This window comes from Plectropomus leopardus, chromosome 7, assembly GCF_008729295.1.
Source record: "Plectropomus leopardus isolate mb chromosome 7, YSFRI_Pleo_2.0, whole genome shotgun sequence".
NCBI lineage: Eukaryota > Metazoa > Chordata > Actinopteri > Perciformes > Serranidae > Plectropomus > Plectropomus leopardus.
In genome coordinates, this window is record NC_056469.1 from 11,025,862 (window position 1) to 11,039,011 (window position 13,150).

The window sequence follows — 13,150 nt, forward strand, 5'->3', positions numbered from 1 at the left end:
AAAAATTCAGAGCTTCTAATTTATAAACATTTGTGTAATAAAGGCTACAGTCATTTTGATGGTTGCTGAGTTTGACCATGCGCCGTCTGTTCTGTGCATTCTTGTATCCTAGCAACGCAGGAGGATACCATGTGGAGATATTCAAATTAAAGTCTATAAAACTTGACAAGATTACCAACATTTTTCTTGAATCACGTGTATTTAGAAAATATATTTATTAAGTGAAACAGGCTTCTTTATACACATGCTATGTCTCTGGTGTGAACATTTATCTTTTATTAGACCTGCAGATCTCCAGACTCCCCTCTTCCAGCTGAAATGTCGTGGCCCAACCCACTTCCGCCAACAAACAGCGGGTTGTTGAAGAGGTAAGTTCTAACGTCGTTTGACAATAAAACATTGAAAAAAGTAAACATACTGTTAGGTAAGCATATTGTGGCTCTGTGCATAGTTGAATACAATTTCCATGTAATTTCGTTACTTTTTAGTGTAGGTGTTACACTAAACTGCTGTCTTGTCATAAGTGAACAAACTGCCTGTGCTTCTGAATTGACGTTAGCGACTGCCAGACCATATAACGTTACAATACAAGCTAACAACCGTTAGCCTCTTACCTGACAGTGAAGTTAACGCTAAATATGCTATTTGCCTCCTAAAATGAACTAAATACGTCGAACATGGCCATTTATTATGGTTATAGCAGCTATATTTTTAACTGGTCCAAAGTTAAATAAAAAAACTTTCTCTGTGATAGCTCAATCGAGCCACTTAAGGCTAATTAAGCTCGTAAATTTTACAGGTAGCTATTTTAAACCGTAGCAAGCGTCAGCTGTGGAAAAATGTAAACCAATAACAATACTTAATCTACGTTCCTTATATAGTAAACTTAACAGGAATATGCTGCACCTTAACCTAGATATTCAATAGCATTTGTACACGTATTAGTTTGACGTTTGATAAAATAAATTCATGACGCAATTTTCAACTGCAGTCCTGTTATCTATTTAAAGTGATATTGCCCCATGTAAATGGAAACTTGAAAAGGTTTCAAGCTATGGTTATTGAGTAATCGTTAAGACTCTTATTGTAGCGTAATGTAATTTTATTTAGACAGGGACAGTGCACATGAAAACATTATCCTTATATAAAACAAGGAGAGATGCATTGTACCAGGTTCTAGAGCTGCTGTTTGCTGCCTGTAGTCCCTGGGCAGGTTGATGGAATAAATAAATACATAAATGACAGAATCTGATTAATTAAAATACAAAACATCAGCTCATACAATTTTACTAACATTATTATCATCATATCCCACCCCACCTAATCAAGAAAAATCTGTGCAAAATTGCAGCTATAAAATTATGAAAATATCAGGGCACAATCATTCTTGCATCCTAAAACCAGTTTGCCCTCCCACCCCCTAACATTCAAAATACATGCAAGAAAAAAAAAAAAGATATGCTTAATGCTGTATAGTCCCAAATGCTAAACCTCCCCCACACTGAATCACAAATGTGTGCAGGTTTGCTGTGACAGTATCCAAAAGATTTGAAAGTTGGTACATGTTATTAGCTCTGTGGGAAGAGTATTCCACTGATTTATGGCTACAAAAGAGAAGGATGATTTCCCTAACAAAGTTTCTACTGCACTCTCTCCCCGGTGGCTGACCAAGTGGCTCATGTTGTTTTTTCTGAGCATAGTGTAAATGTTTTTAAAACATTTTAAAACAAATGTTTTTAAAGGAGGAGCAGCAGTATTGTGAATGTTTTTAAAGATTAGGCAAAGATTTGAGTGCAATATTTCAAATTTTCAAATTTTTAAATAATTTTATTAACAATATATTTCAAATAATGTGTTTTTTTCTGCCAAAGTTGATAATTAAAGCAAATTCCTAACATTTATTTTAAAGCTAAGGTCATTAAATACTGTATTTTTGAGTACATGTCTGATATTTCTCTGCTTCTTTTTTTATGGATGACAAACTCTATCCTCTCTCATTTCCTAAAATCAACATCTGAAAATGTCTGATTATGACTAGACCTCTCATTACTTTTCCACAGGGGATGGAGAACTTCATCCTCTATGAGGAACTTGGGACAGGCAGTAGCTCTGTTGTCTATAAAGGAAGAAGGAAGGGCAATCTCAACTATGTAGCCATCATCTGCGCTGACAAAGCCAAGAGACCTGAGATCACCAACCATGTAGGATAGTTCTATAAACTGTGAAAACATCTGTTGTATTTTCATTATTTATTTCTGTGTTAATAATGCATTTGTTTTATGCAGCATGATGAGGCCAAACAATCTTGACATCATAGGGATACTGCATGCAAATTATTTTTGCTTTTGCTATTAAACATACTTACTGTACACATTTAAAGCTTCTGCTTTTTTCCCCTTTTAGGTACGTCTCAGCCATGATCTAAATCATCCGAACATTGTATGCTTCTATGAATGGTATGAGACAAGTAGCCATCTCTGGTTGGTAGTGGAGCTCTGTACAGGTCAGTAACTATTACTTACGTCCCTGATACGCAGCCATTAGATGTATTAACTTGCTGCTGGTTTTCAGCCATCAAAAGATTTGCAGCCTGAAACTGATAAGATTTCACAAATAGAAAACACCCTTATATTGCAGTTTGCTTGATTAATTGCAGTGTCCTCCACACAGAATGGATTACTTGTTTTTAAACAACGCAGCAGGTGTCAGTCTTGAGTAATCCAAATTTCTTTGTCACCTGCAGGCTTGCTGACTTGTTTGTCTCTTTAACAGCAGTCTCTTTTTTTCTTCATGTCCATCAGGTGGTTCCCTGGAGTCTGTAATTGGTCACGATGGATGTCTGTCAGAAGATGTAGTGAGACGGTTTGGATGGGACTTGGTCAAAGGACTGAAACACATCCATGAGTTAGGAATCATCTTCTCTGACTTGACCCCTGCTAAGGTTTGCATCAACATTCCTGTGAATGTAGGGCCAACAATATAACAGCAAAATTATGATATGAATATAGTAACTCTCTTTTCGTTGCCAAAAGATCCTACTGGATGGTAGTGGCACTCTGAAGTTTGGTAACTTCAGTTTGTCCAAGGCAGATGGAGAGACACTGGAGGATTTCTTTACCTCGATCCCTACATCTGAGGAGGCAGGGGGAGGAGATAGCAAGGAGAACTTTGACAACATGAGGAAAAGATTACATGGTTCGGGTACTATTTGTCTTTATCATGTTGGTTTATTGTACTTGTTGATTGGTGGAGAAGGTAGCCAATGGATAAGCCAAGAAGAGTCCAGTGTTTTGATGGATCCATTTAGTGTGGGACACAACTTACGTATATATGCTGGGGGAAACCTTATTGACAGCAGGTGAACAAGGAGGCAGAAATTTTTTTGTGACAGGCAGGGTGCAGAGCAAAAAGCATTTAGAGGAACACTATAGTGGCAGCTGAGGAATGGTTAGGTTAAAAATTTTAGGTTACAACGAGAGCTGTTAAACCACACATTTTCAAAAGTTGCAATTAATTGCAGTATTTGAATAGTTAATCGCCATTAATTGCATAAAAATAGAACCCATTTTCATTCAGATATTTTGAGGTCAGCGATCAAGGGACCCCTGTAAAATAGCCATCCTGTTTTTCCATTGCCAGAATTCAGCCTCACTTTGGAGCTTTATTAAGCACCTTTCCTGAGAAGCTAGCATGACATGGTTGGTATCACCAGATTCCCCATGTCTTGTAGTCTATCAGTCTATTTTAAAAAAATGAATGCATTATGTATGGACCTTAATCGCATTGTGAATAACAGTGACAGCCAAAACACTGTTATGTCTTTCAACAAGAACACTTCGTATGTGGGTGAATTCAGAAGGGCAGAAGCCAGAGGAGGGAAAGCTAGTAACATTTTGATTATTCATAAAAAATGTACCCATGACAACTAAGAATATGGCAGCTCATAAAACATACTTTGCCCATGAAAGGATGCCTGTCTTCTTGAGCTATTTTTGTTTGTGTCTTATTTTCTGTATGTGTATGTTTGTGTAATTTCAGGTCCTCCAACTTATAGTGCTCCAGAGGTTTTGCAGGGTTCAGAAACCAATATAAGCTCTGATCTATGGGCTTTGGGTTGTACACTCTACTACATGTATACTGGTAAACACACACACACACACACACACACACACACACACACACACACACAAAAAGTCATGATTAAGGAACAGAATAAGAGTACTGTAACTTTTGACTGAGCTCTTATTAAAAAAATGTACTGTAAAGCAGTTGAAACAGTACAGCAGTTAATAGGAAATAAGAGACCAACACTGCTCTCACCATACAGTATTAAAATATTCTTAGTACTACTGTATCGTAAACCTAAACCAGAACTGTTGCTTCCCAGGTAAACCTCCATTTTATTCTGATAGCGACACTGAAGTGACAGAGATGATTTTGCATCAGGATCCGCCGCCTCCGAGACAGACAGGTAATATACACTCTCTCACATACACACACTTGATGGCGCACAGACACATGCTCACATACATGACGTGATCGTGATGATGGCAACAGAAATATTAGCAGCTATATGATGTCTTGTTGAAGTCAACTTGTGGGACATTGCTCTTATAGGGAAGTTGTTGTTTTGTTTATTTTTATTATAAAATCTTGCATGTTGTGTTGTTGCAGTGTTTTCAGACAGTACTCCCAGTGAAGACTTCCTGAATCTTCTGAGAGGCTTGCTCAACAAAGATCCAGATAGGAGGTCAGGTTGATAGACACACACACACACACACACACACACACACACACACACACACACACACACTCTCACACACTCTATTCTACTGCTGTTGCTATTAACATTAACATCATATAGCTTAGCTTACAAGTTGATGTGATTATATTTTACAAAGTGTGTCTATACTATGAATTCTGATTTATAGGGAGCAGGTTGCTCAGTTGTCTTTGTGGTAGCTTACTTAGTGCATTATCTTAATAGCACAATACTGTTATGTATTATTTATGTTTCCCACTGTGCATTAAAAAGAAAGTTCAAGAAAATCTTTGATAAATAAATAAAGTAAACGTTGTTCTTGAATCAGTGGGAAATTTGAGAGTTTCTAAGCTACTTTTTGTAGCATGTTGAGCTTAATGTCCTTTTTCTGTGTTTTAATGTTTAGTTTTGTTGTTTTTTATTCCTTAGGATGGAGTGGCCGGAGTTGCTGGACCACCCTTTCTGGACACAAGTAAGGATAGAGGAAGATGGAGAAGAGGATGAGGAGGATGAAGAAGGGGATCAGGTGGAAACAAATAGCTGTGAGGAGGTTGTTTCAGCTAACATGAGGTGTGTTGAAACATTACTATTTGTCTTTATTTTATACCTCCCCAGCATTCTGCCCACATTGCAGCCATTTTACTGCATACAGTTTTGCTTTGTGAAAGACAAAGACACACATCAATGGATGTAGATGGCAACATGTCATTCCTCTCTGGTCTCTTTTAATCCACTGGGAGAGGCCACACATTTTGAAACTTCTTTCAATATGATGCAATACAGTTCCACAGCACAACTAACCGCCTGCTGAATTACTATAATGTTTAATCAAAGCTGTTTATATTCTACATGTTTCCCATCACTTGTATAATTTTTGCTTTTTCATTACCTTCACAGACACACACGGAACCTTGACCCTTTAACTCCAGGAGAGGCAGACATACTTCCCAGTAGCCATTTAGCCATCATCCAGCCAGATCATAGGACTTCTAAGAAACTAATTTCACCGCAGACAACAACTGCAATAACTAACAGACCATCTGACAGGAGGACTGATTGCCAACAAGCTGCCAGACAACCAGTCAGTGGAGCCTTAAGGAGCAACCAGGGCTTAGATAAGGAGATAGTAAACAAGAGAGGAGGAGAGGGTGATGCAAAGACAAAAGATGATCCCCAGCTAACTAAGGCCCAGCAGATGTGCTACTCACTGCAGCCCAATAAGTCATTCAATCAAGGTAACAATCCCAGATGTCAATGTTGGGTTATGTTTATGTGTTTTAAGTTATATGTGGGAATTAGATACTTGGCCAATGCAGGATGTTTAATTTGAAATATATAAAATACCAGTAATGTCATATGCGCACTTGTGTGTGTGTGTGTGTGTGTGTGTGTGTGTGTGTGTGAGGGGGAGATAGAGAGGGAGGTTTATAATAGTTAATTAATAGGTTTATCACACCCCTAAGTAAAGCTGTTTCGTAGCAGCAGCATTGAGAATTTGCAACTTGATTTTGTTGGAAGGACAAACACAAAAGGCGTGACCAGCAAACTTTTCTTGCACAAACGAAGAATATTTAGTGAGGTTTTCACTCCTTTAACACCTTATTTTCTGTCTTTTGTTTGACTGCAACAGTTTTTTGAACATGACTGAGAGAATCTGATTTTCTAAATAAGCCAGTTTTGTTCTGTCCTATTCCTTTCCCCTCAATTGCAGACATCTGAATTGTGAACAGTTTGTTGTAGTACCTCTTGTGCAAATCTCATCTGTGATTAAAATCTGTGTTCCGTCTTTTACCTGTGTGGCCTTTACTGGGCATGTGTCTCAGTCTTATCCTGTATCATATTGACCCCAGAAAATCAGATTTAGTATATTTTGTTCTTTTTCCTCCAGATAATGTATCAGAGCTCAGGCCGAAGAGTGGTGTGGATGAGGACAACACTGAAGCCATTTTTCTGCTCAGGTATTCAGTTCAGTCTATCTGCTGAGTGTCCACCTAGATTAATGAGGTCATGGGGTCAAATCTTGTCTGCCAGGGTTGTCTACCTGCTTTACCTCGTAAGCTTATACATGGCCTTTTTAAAAGTATAATATGCAGGATTTTCAACAAAAAATCTAATCTGTCTCAATCAACTAGACCAACTAGAAGTGTGTGGTGTTTTTTATATCTCCAGAGACTCAGCCCTCTGCCAAGATTTTCTTTTTTTCTGTGCTCAGGACGTTTGATCCTGTATGGGCTTGTACTGCCACAGTGCTCAGGTGAGGTCGAGGCTTAATAAAAAAATACCAACCAGGTGCCCAACTGTGAGCAGCAAGTGTGCAAAAGACACAGCCAAACAAATATAGCAAGGTGAAATGCCAAACAATAGCGAATATAAATATTTTGTTGGCAGTTGTGTTTACAGTTATAAATAATCTTGCATAGTAAACTTTTAGTTTATTGTTTTTGAAGAAGAATGTGAATCTCGAAAGTGCCCAAACTCTTGTATTGGATATGCATATCTACGAATACTCTACAGGAGACTACACAGTATACTACAGTACTATAATTTGTGAAGTATGAGAATGAGTGGCCCAAGTGGTACTCAAACATTTATCCTTAGCAATACTGTGCTCTTGAAAAAAGCTACAGGAGAACAGCTCGTGTACATTGTATAGACAACAGCTATCCATAAGCAGCAGTACATTTTTATATTATTTTCTTGTTTTTCATTTAGTTCCTGTGCCAACTCAAGGAGAAGCTGCAGTATCTCTGATGGTTCAAACGCTCCCTCTGCACCTCAGGTTACTGCCACCATATACTCTTCTATACTCTGCTTCCATCTGCTGGTGTGCCTACTTGGTGAACACTTCACACCCCTTCTGCTGAAGTTGACCCCTCTTTTCTTCCTTTCATTTCAGACCAGTCCTGGTACTGACATCACATCCTGTTTGAAAGCTCTTCTCCATACTGACTCTGATCTGACAGTCACTCCAATCATAGACAACCCCAAGGTACAGATGTGCATTATTATTGGACACAGGCCATTTCAGTGTTTTCAGATACCTGTTTTCAGATCTTTTGAGTTATAAAAGTCTTTAAATGTCATTATGAGGAGCCTTCCCAGCTGTTGATATTTCATTATGACCTCATCTCATAATTAGATTTTACAAGGTAAACAATATTAAACAATAAACTATATTTTTTTGAAAAAGGTTTTTAATTTTTAAAGTTTTATGTTAATGTCTCACTGTGATGAACATGCTTGCATACTGAATTCAGTGAAAACATGGTTACTAGGAATGAAGCCATTATATTGGTATTGTGATGTGAAGATCAGACAGCTTATAATGTGGCTCACTCTATAGTGTTCTCTTTTTATTCACCAGATTCTCAGGAGTCCTCCTGTGCGATTTGATGCCAAAACCCTATGTGTACCTGCATTTTCAGGTACTGTGGTACACTTGTTTTCTGAGTCAGTATCAAATGAGATTTTATCAGTGTGCTAAAGAAAATACAGAGGATCTTTGGCCTCAGTCTTTCTTGAGGCTGACTTTCTCTCCTTTCCTTCAGTTGAGAAGCTGCAGTCCCTAAGTGATGAGGAGTGGACAGTCTTTATCTTACAGCTTTGTTCATCCCTTGAAGAACAGAGCCCCTCCACTGCTCCTCCTCCTCCTCAGTCCACCGCCACTCGCTCCAGACTCAACCTGCTGTGCCACCTCTGCTGTGTGGTTGGACATAAAGTCATTGCTAACAGGCTGATGAACTCAACACTGGTAAGAAATATATGTATTTACTTAGGATTCCCTTTTAAAATATTGCATCACTATTGGCAGGGTTTGACATAATCAATTTGCAGTTTAAGAAAATCTTTTTGACTTTATTACACCAGTGGGAACGTGGGAGTCCTTGTTCTCAGCTCAGTGATACCTTGTGTGTAAAATAGCCGAGTTCCTTATATTTGTATGTCTGTAAACTGTAAACATATACAATATAATAACCTTTAATGAAAATACTTCTTTTGGTTTTCTGCTGTCCTTGTCCTCCCTCTGACACATTTGCTACTACTTTGTTTTCACTTCAGCAAAGAGCTCCACGAAGAACATGTATTTTTTTGTTTCCTGCTAGTCATTTGTCAAGGACATAGACAAGGACATAGTCACTTAGAATTATTCAAGACTAACAAAAAGGACTTCTATTTTATGAGAGTATGTTTTTTCAAAATTAAGACTGAAGTTTTTCATAACAAAACACTCAAACAATCAACTAAATATTTTGAGGATTTTGACTGCTTCCAAGAGTTTTTTTCAAGTATTGATATAATAATATGGTGTGATGACGTTTTTTCCATATTGCTCATCTGCTTTATTCACCAATAAGAACTTAACAATGACAGTTGTTCTACTCAAATGTTTACAAATTAGCAAATGTAAGTAAGTTTATAAAAAGTCATAATGATTATAAGTCTAATCTAATATAAAGATTTGATTCTTAATGCTGTTTGCCATTCTGCTTTCTCTCATTATCTCCTCCCTTCATCATTCAGCTTCCAGTGTTGACCCAGCAGTTACGACAGGCTCCCAACTGGGATGTGTAAGTACTTTTGGTATTTATTCTGGGAGCATGACTGTGAGCCGTGCATGTTGGAGAAGATGTTTCCGATACACAGTAAATATGCAAACTAAAATAATAATCATTGGAGCTGAACTCAAAGCTGTTGAGATTTGGACACCCAAGATGCAATTGATGTTGCAGAACTTAAAAATGATAGAAAGGCTACTGGCTGAAAAAGTACTGAGAAGTAGCAGCCAAATTAGTTTTTTGGCTGCACTAACAAACATTACAGGCAGAAAAGCACTTGGAGGATAGCATACCATTAAGGATGTCTCCTTGCCCCCTCTCCTTCTCTCCTTTTTTTCTCTCTCCCTGTCCTCTACAGTTTTACAGAACTGTGTTTCCAAGTTACTGCCTTTAACACCAACACATAGCATGCTCTCTGAAAGCAAGAACAAAGACATGGGAACTTTTATTCTCCTTTTTCACACTATGATTTTCTCTTTCATTGGTACTGGTATTAGAATGTTAGTGATTAAAAATACTTTTATGATAGTAAAGTACTGATATGTGAACAGGAAAGCAACAGTTTTCACATTTTTTAATGAAAATGAAATATATATATTTTCCAGACGGAGCAAGGTTCTCAGAGTGATTGGTCTACTGGCTCTGCACTGTACTGAGCTGAGAGAGGACAGTCCTGTTTCTGAGGTCAGGAAGACACACACACACGCATGCACACACATATACATACATAAATGAAAATTTAAATTCTAGTAAATTCTAGTTCTTTTAAAAAGCTATTTTTGTTTCAAACAAGATAATTGGTTAAAGTCATACTAAAGAGTTCAGTAACAAACAAACAGTGGAATTCTCAAACCTTTGCAAAACATTTTGAGGACCTAAAACCTGCAGTACCAGTTTACACCATGAGATGACAGTACATACCAGCAGATGTGCAGAAAGTGTGAATGCACATCAGTGCATAAGAACATAAAACATAAAAACAGTGACTAAAGTCCTGCATACAGTACTTATTTACAAATAAGTCCTGCTTAATGTTGTGCACATCAGTGATTTGTTTTGTACTTTTATGGGTGTGTAATTGTTGTTTGATTGTTATCCCTGTTTTCGTTCTGTTTAAAGGGACATCGGCAATAATTAAATAGTATTAACTATATTATTAGAAATGATCTCTAGCCCAACATGAATTATTATCATTCATGACCGTTTTAACTTACAAGTAGTGTCGATGAGTATCAAGAAAAGTGCTTCATGAATTAAATGCATTTAATTATATTCTTCTTCCTCTTCTTCTTTTTCTTCCCCTTCTTCTTCTGATTCTCCTTCTTCTTGTCATAATAATTAATTATTATATATAATTCTAATTAACATTATAATTATTATTATTATGAAAGGGAAAATTTGCCCTAACACAAAATGTCGATGGGAATTCCTTTTCTATCTACACTAACTTTAAAGTACAAGTATTTACCAGCAGGTGGCATTTAAAGCCTACAAGATAACATGTCTTTCTTTAGCCTCAGATATACTGAAAACACCTCTGTCTTACTTTCTCTCTCTTTTTCACTCTCTTTCACTCACTCACTCACTAATGCAAAGATCTTTTGGGCTCTTCCTTGGTCTACCTTTGCAGTAAATCACTCCCAAATGTTTGTTTTATTTTACATTTTTGTAAAATGGGTTTTAAACTCTTGTTGTGCACAATCACACATTATAAATATTACAGGTCTGTATCGCCTTTCCAGTTCTTTTTTTAATTGTGCATTGATTTTAGGGATTAGTTGTTTTTATTTACATATACTATCTAACTGATACCTATATAATACTAACAATATCACCATAATGAAGTTTATTTCAAGTTCGCTAGGTACACCTTTCTAAAAGTAATGGAGCCAAATTGTTGAGTTAAGTCAATTTTATTTAAATAACATAATATCACAGATTTTTCTCAGGGGGTTTTATAGTCTGTACAGCATATGATATCCTTTCGTTTATACAAGGAATAATTTCCCAAAAGCCCCTTTAATCGGGTCAAAAATGAAAGGAACTTCCACAAGATCTTCAGAGTAGGGATCACTCCTACAGGACAGACGAGCCCCATCAGGCAAATATGTAATTTGTGATATTGTGCTATATAAATAATACTGGCATGACTATTAGTCATTAGTTTTATCCAGTTGTACCTAATACATTGGCAACTGAGTATGTGTATATGTATACATATGTATATGTATAACTGAGTACGTGTGTGTGTGTGTGTGTGTGTGTGTGTGTGTATGTGTATGTGCACGCAGGCACACACACACACACACACACACACACACACACACACACACACATTCAAATAGAGTGGTGTTTAACTAATTTAACGTAAAAGCAGCTCTGTATGGAGGTGAGATTTTTAATCCTGCACACAACTATACAGTTTGTTACTGTCCCTCCACTCTTCTTTGTCTCTTCGTCAGCTCGATCACAGCGATTAGTTCTGAATGTAATCCAGTCCGGGTACAGTAGTTCTGATCCCATATCCGCTCTCTTTCCTGGTTTTGTCCTTTTCTTTTCTCTTTCTTCACTTGTTCTGACACTTTACTGCTGCTGAGTCGTCACGGCGATTTACAAAATGGCCGACTGTGGCACAGCAGTGTTTTTTTTTTTTTTTCAGTGCGCTTGTTGTTAAAGACAAATGGCGGAACATTTTTTTCGCTACCCTCCTTACCTCCCTTCAGCTATCGTAGGATGACAAATTGTTAAGAAAAGGACAAAGCTGCACATCTGTGCCTGTGTCTTTGTGTGTCTGTCCATTTGTGTCTATGACTATGTGTGTCCATCTATAGACTCAGTAGGGGTTTCTGTGTGTGTGTGTGTGTGTGTGTGTGTGTGTGTGTTTGTGTTTGTGTTTGTTTGTGAGTGTGCATGGGCTTTTTTAAGTCATGTTTGTGTGTGCACTCAGCAGGGGTCCTGTGCATGTAGTTTTCTGTGTGTCTGTGTGTTTGTGTACACACAAATGTTCTGTGTTTGTGTGTATTCTTACGTTGTAGTGATGCAAACAGATGACCAATACAACAGCACATAGTTGCATTTTCCTCTGTGTGTGTGTGTGTGTGTGTGTGTGTGTGTGTGTGTGTGTGGTGTCTCAGCAGGGGTTCTCCTGCTGCAGTCCTGCTGATTGGAGTGTCAGGGCTGGGCTTAGTTACCATGGTAACTGCTATATACTTCAACCCCCCCCACTCCCACCAAACACACGCACACACACACATACATGCACACACACACAAATGCACACACACACACACACACGCACGCCTGTCTGTCTCTGTCATTCTTTCTGTCTTACTCTCTCCTTTCTGTCTGTCTGCCTCCCCTCTCTTCCCTCTCTCCCTTTTAGTCCATCTGTCTTTGTCCCTCACTCTCTCCTCGAATAGAATTAAATGAGAAAAAAGATTTTTGGGTTAATGTTACTAACGCAAGCTTGCTGCTTTCTTTATGCGTCGTAGGGAAGCTGTGCTTTCAAAACCAACTAGATATCATTTTCCCCTTCACTTATCGTCACTTATAAAGTTTTCAGTGGCTTTTACAGCGGTTTAGCCGGTAAAGCTTCCACTGTGCAGGGTGTTTAATGGGGATATGGAGTCTTAACGCATTCTTAAAGCTCACAGCAATCTTTAGGAACACACATTCAGAGGGCACTGGCTCCAGGAAAACACTGCTTGCAGTGTTTGTGAATATTGCATGGAAAAGATGAAGTTGAAGCACTTTTTTGTTAAATATCGGACTACTAATGAATTTAGAGATAGAAAAACAAAACCAAAAACATTGAAAACCTACAGTAGAGTAT

The 13,150-nt window shown here is 37.8% G+C and overlaps 1 protein-coding gene across 1 annotated transcript in view; it reads left to right on the forward strand.

Moving 5' to 3' along the window:
* Nucleotides 1-347: 347 nt before the first annotated feature.
* ulk4 (unc-51 like kinase 4) overlaps nt 348-13,150 on the forward strand; it is a 92,538-nt gene continuing 79,735 nt past the window's right edge. Inside the window, exons 1-17 of the mRNA XM_042489922.1 lie at nt 348-368; nt 2,061-2,201; nt 2,404-2,503; nt 2,802-2,941; nt 3,033-3,195; nt 4,039-4,140; nt 4,388-4,471; nt 4,675-4,750; nt 5,192-5,332; nt 5,660-5,997; nt 6,651-6,720; nt 7,475-7,541; nt 7,659-7,751; nt 8,127-8,187; nt 8,311-8,513; nt 9,284-9,330; nt 9,924-10,002. Coding sequence (XP_042345856.1) covers nt 2,064-2,201; nt 2,404-2,503; nt 2,802-2,941; nt 3,033-3,195; nt 4,039-4,140; nt 4,388-4,471; nt 4,675-4,750; nt 5,192-5,332; nt 5,660-5,997; nt 6,651-6,720; nt 7,475-7,541; nt 7,659-7,751; nt 8,127-8,187; nt 8,311-8,513; nt 9,284-9,330; nt 9,924-10,002 — 1,902 coding nt within the window. The 5' untranslated portion in view covers nt 348-368; nt 2,061-2,063. The remainder of the gene's footprint in view (nt 369-2,060; nt 2,202-2,403; nt 2,504-2,801; nt 2,942-3,032; nt 3,196-4,038; nt 4,141-4,387; nt 4,472-4,674; nt 4,751-5,191; nt 5,333-5,659; nt 5,998-6,650; nt 6,721-7,474; nt 7,542-7,658; nt 7,752-8,126; nt 8,188-8,310; nt 8,514-9,283; nt 9,331-9,923; nt 10,003-13,150) is intronic.